The following is a 17,667-nucleotide window of genomic DNA, read 5'->3' on the forward strand; positions in this document are numbered from 1 at the left end:
TCAGTAACCAAAATGAACTTGAGGGCAAGGTGTTTGAGAAATACCCTTATCATTTTATCTATATGGCTTTCTGGCCCCAGATTAAGCCCCCCAGAGACAAGCACATGTGATGGAGCCAGGGAGCATCTGCTAATTAAGTTCAAAAGAACGGACAAGTACTTTGGGTTTCAGCCTGGACAGCGAAAGCAAAAGCAAAGCCACCCTATCAGTGACTTTGAACCATACAGCTGGAGTGTGATGGCCATTCCTTTGCAGAGAAAGGGATGAGATACCCCACCCCCTTCGTCCTGCAAAGTCTATCCACCGAAGCCATGGAGAAATTAGTTGGAAGCATTCCCTCAATTCTCCCCAATACGGCATCTGAGAGCAAGGTTAAACCCAACAGATGCATCTTATCTCAGTGCTTGCTAGCCTAATATCAACCACATGCTTTAAGGAGGATCTACAATGAACCCACACTTACTCAATCACAATCGCACAATCAGATGTGGTAGGATAAGGAAGTATAATATTGACCAGACTAAGGGACAACCGGGTGATAACAGAACATGCAAATGCCAATATGTCCATTCAGCGTGTTTATGCCTTAACGACATATCACCATTATTGCCTCATCCTTTGATAGCGCACCTCGAGTGCATTCCACAGAGAAGACTCTTCTTTTTTTAGTGCGCTTATTGAGCATTTTATAGTTCCATTCAATTCTTGTGCCCTCTAAATATGTAAATGAGAACAAAAATGTTTCTTTGTGATCTAATTTTTGCTGTTTCTAAATCATACGAATTACTGCATCTGAACTTATTTATTGTCATTTAGGTAGGTAAAAGGCATGCAATAGTACAGGCAGTGGCTACCTAATTTGATATTGCAAGCATACCCTGAACTTCAACTCTGTCCCTATAATTTTTCAAACAATGTAAACTTATGCTATCTATTTTCAAGAATATAGTCTAATTTCTCGTGAAGATATAATACCACTGAACTAACACATTTCAACTATATCAATTATTTCACAGTCAGAACAACCATTAATTTTTTTTAACATTATGTAAGTAGGGTAAAAGTCATATTTTCTTTATTCAATCTGGCAATCAACTCTATTTTGTCTTGTGTTCCTTGCAGGAAATGCAATTTGGTTAAGTGTCAGAGTTATCCTCTACAATAGATTTTGTTCTCACTATTTTTTTAACCTTTTCTCTTTGTGGAAGATATCCATATCATATTGTTTGAAAAGGGAAATGCGCCCTCCAAAACGCTTGTAAAAACCAGTGCTATACATCATATTCATATCATAGCTACAGAAAAAGGATAGAGATTTTGCTTACCTGTGACACCACAGTGTTTCATGCCCTGGATATGAATCCACAAGATCTGTAATAAGTTCCATTTCTTCCTCTAGAAGAAGAGCAAGGTTGACTCTTGGTGCCTCCACACAGGCTCCATCTTTTGGAAGACTGGCGGTTTGATCATTCACCGTCTGGTTGTGAACAGGCACATTACGCTCTGTCCCTAGTTTGCTAATTAAAGACTTTATTAGGAACTGTCGGTAGTGGAATCCGCTATGGTCCGACACATGCATTGCAACCCAGAGTTTTGTGGAAGACAATTCATCAAGAAGAACCTGAAAAAATAAGCATAAGCAATTCATCAAATATTCATAAAACTGTTCCATATTTGATGTTTTTTCATTCATTTCTATTTTCTTGGTACCGGTTTAGATTTTTGTAAGAGCACATGAAACAACTGTTTTAACACCATATATATGGGTAGCTACTGGCACACGTGTTTTGCTGTCCCAATCATTACTCTTCAGGCCCTCCCCCACCCACGGTTCCAAATTTCTCATTCACCATCTTTATACTTCAGTTCCATTAACAGTAATTTCTCTTACTGAAATGAGCAGTTTTTTTGCGTCAAAAACAGTGAAAATCAAAATGACTTAAAAAGATCATAGACGTGGATTTAATTTTTTTGGGTGACTGTTTTAACCTGTTACCTCCAAGATCTACAAAACCACAGGAAGTACTAAGTTTAGGACACACTGGCACTAATCACAGACACAAGTCTCCACATTGTAACTTGAAATCGGCTTATTTGGAAATAATCAGAGCTCCTTCCCAGTGGTGTGATCGTTTATAACAATATGGGTTCATTTTAGATCTAAAAAAAGTTGTAAATGAGCCCACAGCTAACAAAGCGAATGCGTCTCTAAAGATAGTTAGAACGAACATTGTCCTATTTTGAACAATCCAAGGAGGCTAGGCTCAGAACAACACCTCCACATGTATTATCAAACTCTGCATTGCTGAGGAAGGAATCACTCTTCAATAGTATGTTGTAGAGATAAATCTAATTTTTTTATATTAGAGTTGTGTGCAAAAAGACATAAATCCAACATTTAGAAAAATTAAGACATCAAAATGGTTTGCTAAAACAGAACAATCAGACAAAAAAACAGAAAGATATTTACAACACACAGTGCCAAAAAAACATTTTTTAGGACAATCTCCAAATTGTGTGTGTGCAACAAACCCGACTATTAGGATTTGCCAAGAAATTCACATATTACAGTGTACATATTCAAGTCAACATTTGTGGAAAACACATAGAACAATGGTGGATACACAAAATTATTTTTCTTGCGTAAACAGCATTAATGTGCTGTAGTTTTGGGGGGAGTAGTGCGTCTACACCAGGTGTTTCAGCCGTTTCTAGGTGGGCTAGGTGTGCCTCATCTTTAACACGGCCTTCATCAGGACGGAGTTCTGTGTAGATTGACGTCTGTGCTATGGGTTAATAGATTTCACAGGCGCTAAATTTGAGATCTGCTAGCCGCATGGGCTGGTCTCTGTATGATCCTCTCGCTGGAGGTCGAAAAATGCTGATCCAGGGTGGTATCAGTGGGAAACAGACACGGCTTGCACAGCTGTGAGGGTTGCAGCATGGGCAGCCTGGTTACCAACGCTTTGCAGTCAGGCCCCTGCAGTCTCATCTGTGACTCAGCAGCTTGAGGAGCTCCAGCTCGTACTTTTTTGCAGACAGGCTGCCCATGCTGCAACCCAGAGACTGTTGTCGTGGGTGGCAAGGAGGTTGATCTGCGGGGTGCCCCATATTTGAAAAAAGTGAAGCGGGTCGTTGTGCTGTTCCCCCTCGTGGCAAGAACGCAACTCCCTGCTGATGGAGTCCGCCAGAGTGTTCTGAATCTCCAGTAGATGGAAGGGGAATGAAAAACATGCCCTGCTGTGGAGCCCAATGCCACAGGGTTTGGGACCCCCTCGAAAACTGTGGGGACCCGTTTCCTCCTTTGCTTACGGACATGAAACAGATGTGTTGTCAGTGTAAATTTGTACCACTTTTCCCCTCAGGAGGGGTAGAAAAGACTTGAGGGCCCAGAAAATTGCTCGTAGCTGCAGCAGGTTCATATGCTGGCTCCTTTCCTCCTCGGACCAAAGGCCCATGGTGTGTTGGTCCCGACAGTGGGCGCCCCCGGCCTCCAGTGAAGCATCCGTTTTGACTGTGGCCCAATGGTCTGACAACCTGAAGGGGCGCCCTGCACCAGATGTTCCCTCACTGACCACCAGCGAAGGCTCAGTTTGAAAAACGGTGTTAGAGCAATGCAGTCGTCCCGGGACCCTCAGGCTTGGATCCAGCGGGCATCCAGGAATTCCTGCACCGGTCTCATGTGTAACTGGCAGTTGGTGTTCAACGGGATGAAAGATGACAACATTCTCAGCAGGGATTCGTAGTGCAAACTGGCATTACTTGGGCGCTGTGGAGACAGCGCACCTTGTGTGGAAGGTCGGCCAGTTCAGGTTTGGGTGTCAAGCCTTGCGGAGTACCCGTTGAGATGGAACCAGGAACGACTTTGGGGAGTTGATGAGAAATGCAGCTGCTGTAGACACTGAATGGTGGGGGTGGTGTTGGTTTCTACCAGCGGATAAGAGTCTAGACACGGGTAGAGGTGAACTCCCCTCTGCCGCAGGTGAGCCACCACTGTCGCAAGGCATTTGGTGAACACCTGCAGAGCAGACCGCAGGCTGAATGGAAGGGCCTTGAACTGATAATATACTCTTGCCACCACAAAGAGTAGGTAGCACCAGTGTGAGAGGCGAATAGGGATGTGAAAGTAGGCGTCCGAGGTTGAGGGACGCCAAGAAATCTCCTTGTTGTAGCTGGGACAACACCTGCTGTAGCGTGACTATGTGGAACGTTTGCGCCTTTAGGAACTTGCCGAGCAACCTCAGATCTAATATGGGCCTTCAACCCCAGCCCCCCCCCCCTCGATTTGTTGCACAGTGACTTTATCCTTACCAGGAAGAAGCGGGTGTATACTCCTGTGGCCAGCTCGTCCTTGGGAGTCTTTTCCACTGCGCCCTTCTGCTGCAGATCTCGCACTTCCTGAAGCAAGAGGTGTTGCAACTTCTCTGGTATGTGCGCGGGAGGAATATCCGGTGGAAAGTCCATGAACTCCAGTGAGTGGCCCTGTTGGAGATGGGGTGGCACCCATTCATCGGTCGTGATGTGTTCATTCTTCAACGAGCCTTGACAGTCGTCCTCCCACTGCAATCTGGGCTGGTCATGCTTTTTGGCCGGACTGTCCCCTAGATGAGGAGCCCCTGCATCACTGCGAACCCCTGTAGGGCTGGGACCTTTTCCTGCACTGGTTCCCACCCCCCCCACCACCACAGTACAGGGTCTTGCAGGAAGCGGTAGACTGGTGCGGTTATCCAGCGAAGTCCTGCCATTGTGCCCTTTTCCTGAATGAACGGACTGGCGCCTTTGCTGCAGTGTGCCCAAGAAGCAAGCCGTTTCCGTGTACGTTTTTATGGACTGTAAGGCCTCACCACCTTCTTCCCAAAAAGGGCAGATCTGTCAATGGGCATATCCACAACCCTGGGTTGAAAATTTGTGGCCTTGATCCAATCCCGTCTACGTAGGCCCGCTCCATTTCCAAGCTGCGAAAACAAGTGTCTGCGATGTCCACAGAGACCGTAATGGCATCCAACGCGCCTTCATGGAAGATGTCCAAGGCCTCTTGCTTCTCGTCATCCGGCAGGAACTCCAGAAAGGGACCCAACTTGTACCACAGCTCGCGATAGTAACGTGCGAGTATGGCCATCACATTAGCCACCGTGATAGCTGTGGCTGCAGTGGCAATGATTTTCTTACCAAAGGCGTCAAGGCATCTGAGGGGACAGAGCAGGACGACGATGGATTAGCAAACCTTTTTCTGGCAGCCGCTGAGACAACAGAGGCTGGTGTGGGTTGGGTACAGAGGCAGACGGCATCTCGCGGGATCTGTACTTTTTCGAACCTGTCTTTTGCGGGATGTGCCAAGGTGATCAGGCCATCCTCCCAGACGTCTTCCAACAGCGGGATAGACATGACAGACTTACTGCGCGCTATGCGCTGGTACATAACCCTCTCATTTCGCTGCTCCTCTGGCGCAAGGCCGAACATTCTGGACGCCCCTGGACAGGAGTGAGTGGAAGGCCCCTACTTCATCAGGGGGCGAGTCCCTGAGTGGAACATCATCTGGTTCTCCCTCAGCTGTGATGAAATAGTCAAATTCATCAGTGCGAGTCGTGTGTGTGTGTGGAGACCCCATCGTCGGGATCTGTGTCTGTTCAGTGTCTGACAGCATCTGCGGTTCCGATTGGTGCTTACCCCTTCAAGGGATGTCATCCATTTCCCTGGAAGGACTGGGGACATCTGTGCAAGGTCAACTGATAGGTTCAGTAACCAGGGTTGATGCAGACAGCCTTTGTTGTAAGGTTGCCACCAGAGTGGTTAGAGTATATAAAATGTCCAGTGACGTGTCTCTTTGTGGAGGCAGTGATGGCTCTGGTAGATTTATGGCTTGAGCTGAATGCAGAGGGGGTAAAGGTGGTAGCCTGATCAGGCTTGCCTTACACCACAATGAACTTCTGGCAAGCGATGTCCTGCGTGCTGGCGACGACGGCAGTGACATGATGGCCGCCACCTCCTCTGCTTCCTCTACATCGATTGGGATAGACTTGGCTCTGACAACACAATACCACCCAGCAGCAAGGCCACCCCAAAGTTAGGGAATGAGGTCCGTGGATGAGCCGTTCATGCAGACACTGTGCTGGTGTGGGTGTCGGAGATGCCAGTGACAACCGCAGTGCTAACAATGGTATGGAAGGAACCACTTTTGCCCCTCGACGAGGGTAACGCAGCCATGGACGTAGATGCAGTCGAGATCCTTATGGTCGTTGATGTTTGTCGATGACGCAGTAATCTGGGTTGATGACTGCTTCGTTGACAGTTGTAGCGAGGTAGTAGACTGCTTCATTGATTGTGTCGTTGGCCTTGGGGTAGATGACCTGGAGGGAGACGTGGGTCGTCGGCTACGACAGCCTTGTCACTGATTTAGCCAAAAACTCTGTTTTCGACATTGAAGGCGAAGAGTGGCCACCAGATTTCGACGTGGACTAAGAAGACATCACCTCCCTGGGGCGATGGAAAGGGCCTTGTCTCTCATCCTCTGCTGACACCCTTTGCGCACAGACCTTTGGTGAAGACTGGTCGTTGTGCGAGGATCTTGGCTCTTTGCGGGAGGTGTCTTTATGCCTCTTCTTGCTGGCGGCCTGGACTTCATGCAACCTAGACCTCCTACTACAGGTGGTTCGCTGGGCCGTCCTGCCCTGCTGTAACGAGACATGACTCTGTACCGAATCGGAGTCAGAGGCCCCGCCGGCATCCTCTAGCCACGCGACGAGACGGAAGTGACGATCCCTCATCGTCTTGTTGGAGAACATGCACATTTTGCAGTCCTGGATGACATGGTGAGGATGAAGGAAGTATAGGCAGTCATGGTGATCACCCACGTAGACCTTCATTCCACAGCTGGCACATGCCTTGACCAGGCTCTTCCTCGGTTCCGCCACGAGGTAGGTCCAATTGCACAGACGAAGCTTTGTCAAAGATTACCAGTGGCAGCAATGGTCCAGGGAGGTAGCACGGTCGCTGCCACCGATGGTCGTAGAGTAGACGAAAAGTATATATTTTTCGTGTAAGAGATGTTAAATTCCAAATGTATTCTTGGAAATGTTGGGAGAGGATTTGTGAGGACTCCCTACACGAACGTGCAGTAAAAATCTGAAGATGGCCCCGCCCAGGGGAAGAGTTAAGGGAGGTATTCCTATTGGCTGTGAGCAGTATCACCCAAAATGACTATGATGGAGCACAAAAGTAACTGAAAACTTTCAGTTTAAGTTTAAACAGCACTATTTTACCGAGGATTACCAGCTGTCATGATGCCTACCCCTGGGCATCCGGATCGTGTCCATCAGCCCCGGGAGCAGGCATCCAGATACTCATTAAAACCCCAACAGCCCCGGCTGGGGGCTGTTTGGATTCAGTCCTGGCGCCTTAGGCGCCAGGCTCATCATAGAAAACAGTCCTGGCGCCATAGGCGCCAGGCTCATAGACTTTACTTACCTTATGCAGACCATGCTGCAAATGAGTCCAAGCCAACGTGAGGCCTGGGTGGGACTATTTTATTACAGGGACTATTTTTCATTCGGGTGTGGTTCTGGGGAACTTCTTACCTGGAACTACTTTGCAGGCTATTTAAACCACGCCCGAACAGCAGCCCATGCTTCGCGTTATTCTGCATCCAGCAGTGTGACGCTCACCGTGTCTGCAAGTCAGCATCCAGTCTTCTGCCACGCCCGCCTCGAATCCGGAGCTCCCAGACAAAAGGAAAAGAAAGGAGAAGAGGTTAGATCACAGACATTATTTGATTCCTTACCCGATTCCGGACCCAGCACATCTCCGAGCCTGGAAAGGACATTATTTCAGCACGGGTCGCTTCGCCAGCAGCAGCGGCGCGTTATACTCACCAGTCCACCGCATCTTTCGGCTCGGCGCTGCCTCCATCATTTTCTTCGTCAAAAACAAAAGGAATAACAAGGTGAGCCGAGAAAACCAACAAAGAATCTCTTTGCCACCATAGGCTTACCTGCTTTACCACCGGAGGCATTATTCTTTAATTCGCTGCATCTTCCTATGCCGCACCTATACAGGGAGAGAAAACAGCAAGTTAAACTCATGCAACTTTTACCGGACAGTGTTTGATAATACAGACTCTTACCTGAACGCCATCAGCTGCCTCCAGGCAATATTCTTTTGGACCCAGCTGCAACCTAACGAGGGAATGGAACAAGAGTGAACATCGGACATATTCAACTCTTTGAACTTTATAGACACTGGAGTTAATATTCCTCCGGAACTCCTCCAGTACCTTCAACCCAGTGAAGTAACTGGTATCTACGCACCCCTGCATGCCATGCAGGATGGAGAGCTCATCATATAAAAACATAAGGTGAGATTACCAAAAGGGGATATCGGAGATGATTAGTGGGGAGAACGAGAACTGTTGGGGAGCCATCACTAAAGTCCACGGGTGGCTAAATCCCCTTCTCCACTTGCAGGAGAATACTTCTACGAGTCCAGCAGACAAGATTAGGCGGTCCAGTCCAGACTGTCATCTCTTCACCATGCATCACGTTGGTGGAGACCGCAGCTGTCCGGGTCCGATAGACGCCCCTGTGGGAACCAAGTGAGCGCAACACCAGCCTGACGACAGGGAATATTCAAAGCATGTGAATCCATGAAAGATCCAATGCTGGAGAAGTTAAATAATTCACAATAAGAACATTTTGATTTCTTTTACCATGAAAGACTACTACTATTTTGACAATAAATATCAGCGGCGTGGCAATGTAGCATCTGTTTCCATTCTGAAACGGAAGTCAGGTGTTGGGAAGAATTTTACCATAATAGTTACTTGTACATTATATAGACTAGTGAAGCGTCATGTTGGGTTTGTGGAAAACATAATAAAAGAACCATGTTGATGCGGAGGGCATGCTGCCATGCAATTATAAAGATGGGGTATCCAGTTACAAATTAAACAGTACCTGACCTGTATAAAGTTGTAGCTCTGTCCTTACATGCTGTGCATCATCCTACTATCTCATGGACCTAGATTTGTCTTATTTTTCTTTTTTTAAATACTTGAGTTGATTTTTGGGCACACCTGTGATCAAACCCAATAGGACTGACTGCAGGGACACAATACGCCATATATCTCAGCCATCTTCAGATGAGTATATAAACTTTTGAATACTTATACATTAAAATCTCCTCCAAACATCTATGGGAGTATATGGGTCACACGCAATTACATCTTGAGTTACTTAATTATTAACAGTAATTTGCTTCTGTCTTTTGCATAACAAACCATTATAAATTCATAAGCCGTGTACAAAGTACCAACGGTATTCCAATCTCATGGGAAATGGGATAGAGAACTCCAGAATTGGGGCTCATATCTAGAAAAATAAGTGCCACTGAAATTCAATAAAGTGACCCACTAGATAGCTTGAGTGTGCAAATTTCACTAAACCTCCATTGAGGAAGTCACTGGCACCTTTCTTGATGTCCTATGTTTTAGATGCGTCAACGCCTTTTCCACTCGCATTTATTTATTGAGCATTTGTTAGCCGCTTATACAACAAGTAAATTGCGTTTCAAAGTGCCCACAGGGCAACAGGGAGGGAACATGGGATAGAAAGCAATTAATATACACTGGAGGATAAAGACGAACCTACTAGGCGTTGGGAGCATTCAGAGCGTGCAAGTGCGGAGAGGGGGTAAGTGCTGAAGTGCCCGTACTCCTGAGTGGGAAGCAGCTGTAAATGCCCAGTGTAGGAAGTGCTAGGAAATTTTCAGCTGTAATGAATAAATTTGTAAGTGCAGGCTTACAGTGGCGAAGGCCAGTAAGTGCCAGGCAAGTGCTGTGTGTGGACAGAGGCTGAAGGCGATTGGGTGTGGGAGGCCAGGGCACCGAAGGACACATAAGGGCCCTGGTCACCAATCGCAGCAACTGTGAAATTAGCAGAGGAGGGAAGAAGGAAGGAGGAGGTGAAAAGGAAAGTCTTGAGGAGCTTCCGGAATTTGAGGAGGTCGGGCTCAATAGGAAGGCTGTTCCATAGGAGGCAGCCAGCTGAAGAAGAATTCGGCCACTGGCCCTCTGTTTAGCGAAATGCTCGTCATACAGAGTTGGTACCAGAGGAACCTAGAGGTCGAGTATTTAATATTTAATATTAATTTAGTATTTAGTCTTAGTAAGAGCAAGCTGCAGATAGCGAGGTCCCCTGCCCCAGACAGCCTTATATATGATACAGAGGAATTTGAACTTGATCCTTGCAGCAACAGGGAGCCAATGAAGAGATTTTAGGGCAGGAGAGTTGTGGTCCCTGGCCTTGAAGCCAAGGATAAGTCTTGCTGCATGCAACACATCCTCGTTACATTCCTTCTGCATGCAGGTTGAAGTCCTGATACTTATGTCAGAGACAAACTGCCAAATTAGAGTTCACAGTTTTTACTGTCATGTGCAAACACGTCTTCTAGTACTGCTTTTATTCTTCGCATTCCAAGACTTCTGGTATTGCCTTTACAATTTTAAACTCAAGACTACAAAGTCTGATGTAATATAAAAAGAAACCAGGCTTTATGACCTACTGCTGCCGGGAAAGGGGCAACTTGAGAGCTCTGGTAAATTCATCCCATCTAGCCAGAAATTACAGCTGTAGCATACGTCTCTCAGGAACAGACACTGGAGGGGTGCAGAAATAGCTTTCTGTATAGAGAAAATGACATCCCTATGATAAATGGAAACCATATCTCATGCTGGTTCATGGAGCATCACTTCCACTCTCGATCAGTGTAGATGGACCAACTTTGGAAGCCATGAAAATGCAAAAGCAAATGTCCTGTACAAATTTATGGCAAGTGCAATCTCCAATAACCCCTTCTGTCGGTGGGTGGATGCTGCATATTGGCATTTTGGATCCACTTGTCTGGTGAGCATGTCAAATTGTGGCCATCCCCACTGTTGAACTTCGTAGACTACTCTTGAATAGTGCTATGCTAGCAGACATAACTTTGCAGGGTCTAGTCAATATAGCTTATTTCTCTTTTTGCACAGGTTGGGACTACAGCATAACATTTCTAACTCAAACTCGTTCGGTATAGCCTTTAGGCAAAGGGGCAGTACCTTGAATGGTGTTTGCGTAAAGAGGCAACATGTTGCAGAAACTCCTTTCCAACAAAGAATATTTAACCAGCCCTTCACTGGCATTCACTGGTGCGGGACTGGGCCTCCGTTAGGAGTATTTTGCGGCTGTTATGCCGCAGCCAGTCATTACCCTGCCTTTACCTCGTGTACATGCTTGTGTGATGCTGTGAAGTCCAGTAATTGTGAACTGTAGGACTGATCATAAATGCTAAAGAATTAGGCACATATGCAACAATCTCAGGAGAGGTGGCTGTACCAGTTAGAAAAGCATGCAGCAGAAGTTAACACGGCCAAGTTGAGTGATGGTCTTTAAGTAGGGATAAGGGACATTAACACCCTGTATGGTTTGCCAATTGTATGATTGACATTAGCAACCCTTAATGTCAGGGTGCAAATCGTTTTTTTTGTGGGGGAGAGAGGGTTTGTGCAGGCAGCTTTTTGAACAAAGCAAGATGACCACCAGGAAAACAGGAAAGGGAATTACCAAGAAAAGACAGCGTTCTAGTTTACACATGGCTAGACATTGGGTAGGTGGCTAGATGTTTTTCTTTTAACAAGTGGAAAGAGCAGTACGGGAGTTAGAAGGAGCAGGCAACCGCTTGCTCAGAACACAAGCTTTTATGGTTGAATTCAGTCAGAGTTCTGAGGATCCGGATTGGTTGCTCATAAAAAGCTGGGTGCTAGTTACTCATGCATTTTTCCAGCACCAATATCTTAATATAATATTACCCAGCCCCCCAGCCTCCAGCATTATTCACCAGATTCTTGTCCTGTCTGTCCCGGCCAAGGAGGGAGTTGGAGGACATGTTTTAGGCTCAGCTTCCGTAGAGCATCTTCAGATTCAAGTCATGGTCATAACAAGTAGCACAGTAGATCCTATTAACCTATGATCTCCCCTTATGGCCAATGAGGCTGTGTTAGTTAGCTTTATACTGCGCACCTCACCACCATAGTGGATTTAGTGGTTGAAACCTTGTCTGTGAGGGGGTGAACTGGGACCCCACCCAGGATGCAAAGGAGATTGTGGTCTGTGGGGTGAGAAGGAGATGAGGATAAAGGTAAGCAGGGATTGACAACAGCAGGAGAAAGTCAGAGATAGACCAGAAGACAAAGGTGAACAGGAGAGGGGAAGAGAACATGAGGATCGAGTGGTAGCATTAGCTGGGATGCATGTAACATTGTATGGGTTTAGATCAAATGGTCATGAAAAGAGTAAGGAGCTGTCCTTAATGGGCAAATCAATTATCTTGTCAGTTAGGAGTACAGTGTGTTGCAGGTTTAATTATAAGTAAGGTTATGGATGTATGTTGGCCTTGAGATGTGCTCAAGAGCTCATGGATGTTGTAGAGGCTGTGAATCTTTGAAAGATACCACTCTGGAGAACCACAGTTGCATACAAGTAGCATTCTTCTTGACTATTGGATCTTTTAAAGATTCACATGCACTAACACAGTATAGGGTATGTAGGAAGAGGCTTTGCTCTTCACACAAAAATAAGGGACAGATGGGGATGCTACAAATTCACAAGATACCCACATCTTTTTAATTGTATACAACAAGATGCTTGGGCTCTTGATTCTATTCTTCAAAAGCCACTATTTCCACAGTAGACGACATTCGGGCATTTCATTAGCTTTGTCAGAATGGACTAACATTTTTTGTCAGGTACGGAACCTACACCCTGGTAGATTTCTTGTACCAATGCACCTCTCTTTTCAGGGTTAACTTATTCCTATGGGCTCCGTTGCTGGCAGGGAGATGTAGCAAGAGGGGAACTACTTTTCCCAGCTACCACAAGTGAAATGACAGGTGACAAGTCTTGACTCGTTAGACTAATGCAGTTGAGGGTACGAGCCAGTTATAAACCCAATTGCAGATAATTAACACTGATCAGGCAGCAAGAGCATCTCAATCATTACATCTGTGAAAAAGCAAAAAACCAGAAACCCTTAGGGTGAAAGGTCTATGTTGGACTTGAAACTACACTTCCCAATGAACCACAGAAACATTACCACATCACCAGGTTTATGACTGCTATACTTTAGTTTTAGCTTCACTAGGGGTGCAAGCTATTTTACAGACTGAGTGGCACAATGTACCATTTTGGCAGCCATTAGAGTAGCAATGTTTAAAAAAAACATAATCCTTCTCTTGGTCATTTTGTGTTTCAGGGTTTTCCTTTGTCCAAGTGACCACGAGGAAGGATAAAGTTGTCGTTCAGACCATGTGGGCTCATTGTGAGCCCATCACAGCAAATGCCAAACTGGTTCTAACTGGTGTGTAGGCCAGTACAGGTCCCTGGACTATCCCTTTCTAAGGTTAAGTGGCAGTCCTAATAACAAACTAGCATGTCTAATCATCTGATCATCAGCCCCTTTCAGTGATTGGTTGGCTGGCCGTATTTAGGATTTGTTCGAACCCATAGGAAGAAGCAGGTCCGCTGCCTTGCAGGCAGATATGATTATTGCAATCCACATCGTTTTTTGTTATTATAAACCCGGTCTTGTCCAAAGTGGCTAAATATAGTGGCTTAGGCATTTTCTGGTTTAGGTTTTTTGCCATTGGAGGTCCGGTCTGGTTCTCCTTGAAGTTTCCTACTGTCTCCCCACATCTGCTGGGTCAAGCCTGCCTCGCTAGGACTGTTGTCTGTGCAGTTTATTGTGACCACCCACTGTTTACCACCAGATGCTCCGATTAGTTGTAGGTCACTTAAGATGTCCAGAAGGTGGTTGATGCCATAACTGCCTGCCAGATCTTAAGCTTAGAACGTCCGAGGGTGCCATCAGTCGTTGGCTTCACTCTGGGATTGTTTGCTTCTGTTCTGCTGCCTTCCTTTGTGAGAACTGCCAAGGGCAATTTTCAAAAGTTTACTTATCTTCCTGATGTCTTCCTCACTGGATTTTCCATTCCTGGCTGGAAGGGCCACGTGATGGGAAGCGTCACTTGCTTTTCTACGTCATAGAGGTCATTGTTGGTCCAGTGTTGAAATCCCTGGCAACCAAATCCTGAAAATCATACCTGAGGAAAAGAGAAGTTTACTCACTGGGTTGTTTCGTGTTCCTGGGGCCATTCTTGCTGAAGCCACCAATGTGGATATTTACCTTGGGGTCCCGAGTTGGGCGATTATTCAAGATACTCACCCTCAGTTGTCCCTCTGGTCTGTGGTAGAGATTCCTTGGAGGCAAGTGTGTACTACATTTCCCATAAACTTCTATTGACGGTCATCCTATTCTGCTACTACTTCTTCTGGGGTCCGTGGTCCCTCTTCTGACATCTGAAACATTTATCAGGCCTTTCCTGGGGTTTGTAGTTGCAGATCCACACCTGAGACTTACCACTAGTAAAGTGGATGGCCCTTTAACTTTTCAGATTTATTCCAATGTAACTGTGAAATCCGCCTAAAATGGACTGAAGCATTTACCTGTCCCTAGACATATTTCCTGGATCTCATATGTTTTCCGTGAGTTCTGGATCAAGTCTAATCATTTTTGGACTTCGGATTTAATATCCATTTTTAAAGCCATACCCTGCATTTCTATTATGGGGAATGTATTTTAAACACTGACAGTGTGTTAACATTGTGTATATTTTTCCCTAAAATGTTTAGGTCAGGTAAGTGTTGCAAAAGTGTTTTATTGATTCTTGAAGTGATTGGGTATACGCTGGAGAAGGGGCATTATCAAAAGGTGGCAATAACCCCTCCTGAGGTCTAAGAAGCTATACAGCACATTTAAGCTAATTCTGAGCTCAGCATAACCTAAGAAAAATACAAAAAAGCTGTACACAAGGTTGTGAATGTATGTTACTTACTTCATAACTCATTTTGCAGTATTTGTATGGCGAAGATGAGGGGCAGAACGTAACATATGTTTACGCTGCTCTTGTCCTCTCCATCAATGAAATGCTCCAGTATTTGCGCCGCCATGGAGTTTCATGCTGAGGATTCCTATGGATTATGTCAGCCTTTTACACCAGCAAAAAGCAAGCAGAGTTTACTCAATTTGCACGACGGAGTGCAAAAGGGGAGGGCAGAAGGCAGCATACAAGTTTGTATGCTGCCTGTTACCCACCGCCGTGCAAATGACACATTCGTGGCGGGGTCCCATGTACGTGAAAGTGCAAATGGAACATGTCCAGCTGTCAAATTATAGGAGATTCAAAAATAAACCCCATTGTAGTGATAGTTCAATCTTTTGTAAATATTTCTACCATTTTTTATTTATGTTCTTAGCACTGCTATGTAATTCTTCTTGTAACGATGTAAATGCTTCTACAGAAGTGTTTTACTGTCATGCTCTACACAGTCAATGCTATGATTTTGCTTTGTCCCATTAAAATAAAATCACGTACATCTCCATTATACTTTCCCCAGCGGAAAAACAGTCCTAGTGTAAACACCCAACTGATTTGTCTATTCAGCTAAGAAATCTTCAATCTTGAACTAGATATTTCACAGGCTAAATGTACTCATCAGTCTCACTTATCTTATATTTTGCCTGAAATCAACCTTGTGCATTTAAAATAATAAATCAATATGTAAATTGCATTACTTCTAGTATGCATACTTTTCCATCTACTGAGATTAATTTGATAAACTCATTTTAGGGACAAAATAACATTCTAACAACTATCTGGTCTAAATCTCTAATCTCATCTCTCTGTGGTTTCTTTCCATTCTGTAATTCCCTGTTCTGTCCCTATTTGAGATTCTTCTTACTTTGCCGAATCTGATTTTATTCAGTATTATCAGGTATGAAAATCTATCCCAGCTTTTTGTCCCTTTTAGCTTCCAATGATCTGCTTCATTTATTGAAGGAACATTTTCAGACTCTTTGAAAAGCGACTATATACTCCCTTTGCTGAGAAGAACCTGGTATTGACCCTTCAGATTTAGCGAACTGGCAGCCCATCATACATTTCACCTTTTGAAGGCACTGCCTGAAAAGTGTGTAGAATTCCAACTCGTCCAGCTCTATGCACTCTGTTAAACGACAATCAAACTGGTCTCCATTCTTGGTGCAGTACAGAGATAGCTACACATCAGGTGCTGGATTACAGGAGTGTCCTTCTCCAGGTTCCTCTTGATCACCAAACAACGCTCGATACTTTGAACCATGAGGTTTTCCTTAACATCTTATCCACACATATGAGGTTAAGTGCTTATATTCTGAAATGTTTCTTCTCCTTTCTGTCTCACCATACTCAGTCTGTGCAGGTGGACTCATTCAGATCCACCCTCTTACCTCTACATTGTGGAATTTCTCAGGGTTCGATCCGGTTAGTCAACATCTATACAGAATGACAGAGCAGTTCACCAGGATGGATATCACAGTACATTAGTATGCCGACGACACTCAATTATATCTAAAAGCGTTGCCTCCAGGTGACATCCTTCACCTGGGGAGCGTTGGTGCTGTCAAGGACTGTATGTATTTGCTTGCTTTGAAACCAAATCCATCTAACACTGATTTTGTTTGTTTCTTCCTCCTCCTCCTCAACCGCACCTTTGTTTAGGAGTGGTTTTCCCCGGTGCTATCTGTTAAATCTTTGTGTTTCATGCTTGATTTCAATCTAAACTTTAAAGCACACATATACCGCCTCACATAATAGTGTTTTTTCCGTGGTCTGATTTGCAAAGTAAAATAATTTTTTTCTTCTTCAGACTTCCATACTGCTGATCAGACTTTGGTTCTTTGTCACCTAGACAGTCACAATTCTGTCCTGCTCGGCTTTTCTGCTCGCACATTGGCCCCTCAGAGCAGTACTACATTCTGCTGCTTGTCTAATTGGCAGCGAATGGAAGGATCCTACATGTTAACCCATGCAAATTTCTTTTCATTAGCTTCAGCTTGACTATTTGGGACAGCCCCCTCATCTAGACAGCAAGTTGCACATTCCTGGAGGTCTGAAAAAGACTAAGAGTACTGATATATTACAGTTGGAAATACCTTTGTTTAAACACGCCCAGTATTCAGCCCAAGCCTTTTGATCTGCTATTCCTCTGGCCTGGAACTCTTTACCATGACACATCTGGCTTCTGCCTTCATTTTCAAGCTTAGAAATGCTCATAATGTGCAGTTTCAAATAAATGAGTTTGAGCTCCAACTCAAAAACAAGCCTGTCTTTAGTGATTATTGTCCTATCTTTGTATAGATTTCTGTTTATTGTAATTTGTTGCAAATTGTATTTGCAGTCCAGTTTTTTTATGGTTGCATTGTACAGTGCCCTGCTGGTATCCGGCCAGGATTTCTGCACTTTATACTTTTAAAAACAAATAAATGTTAATTCTGAAGTTGCGCCGTTAAAGTAAAAATCATTAGTTAATTAGTGAGTAAACAAAATGTGTAAGTAAATTATCTCAAAAATTAGGTTTTTAATATGACTTTCTTGAAAACCATTTCTCAACATCTTTGATGGAAACAATTGATTTTTCCTAACCTACTCGCTGATGACAATTGTTGAGTGCTGTGGTCATCTAAGACCTACAGTCATTATCAGCCAAAAGCTTGCGCTTCAACCTACCTGTATCGCACTCCCATATCAGTGCCGGTTTTTGA

At 44.8% G+C, this 17,667-nt stretch overlaps 1 protein-coding gene across 2 annotated transcripts in view; it reads right to left on the minus strand.

Annotated features, from left to right (window-relative positions):
- The window catches only part of PTAR1 (protein prenyltransferase alpha subunit repeat containing 1), a 523,154-nt gene that overhangs the window by 94,230 nt on the left and 411,257 nt on the right, over positions 1-17,667 (minus strand). For both annotated transcript variants that reach the window (XM_069625789.1, XM_069625790.1), the window contains exon 6: positions 1,326-1,621. In XM_069625789.1, the coding sequence (XP_069481890.1) occupies positions 1,326-1,621 (296 nt within the window). The remainder of the gene's footprint in view (positions 1-1,325; positions 1,622-17,667) is intronic.

This window comes from Ambystoma mexicanum, chromosome 6p, assembly GCF_040938575.1.
Source record: "Ambystoma mexicanum isolate Mex_15411 chromosome 6p, UKY_AmexF1_1, whole genome shotgun sequence".
Classification (NCBI taxonomy): domain Eukaryota; kingdom Metazoa; phylum Chordata; class Amphibia; order Caudata; family Ambystomatidae; genus Ambystoma; species Ambystoma mexicanum.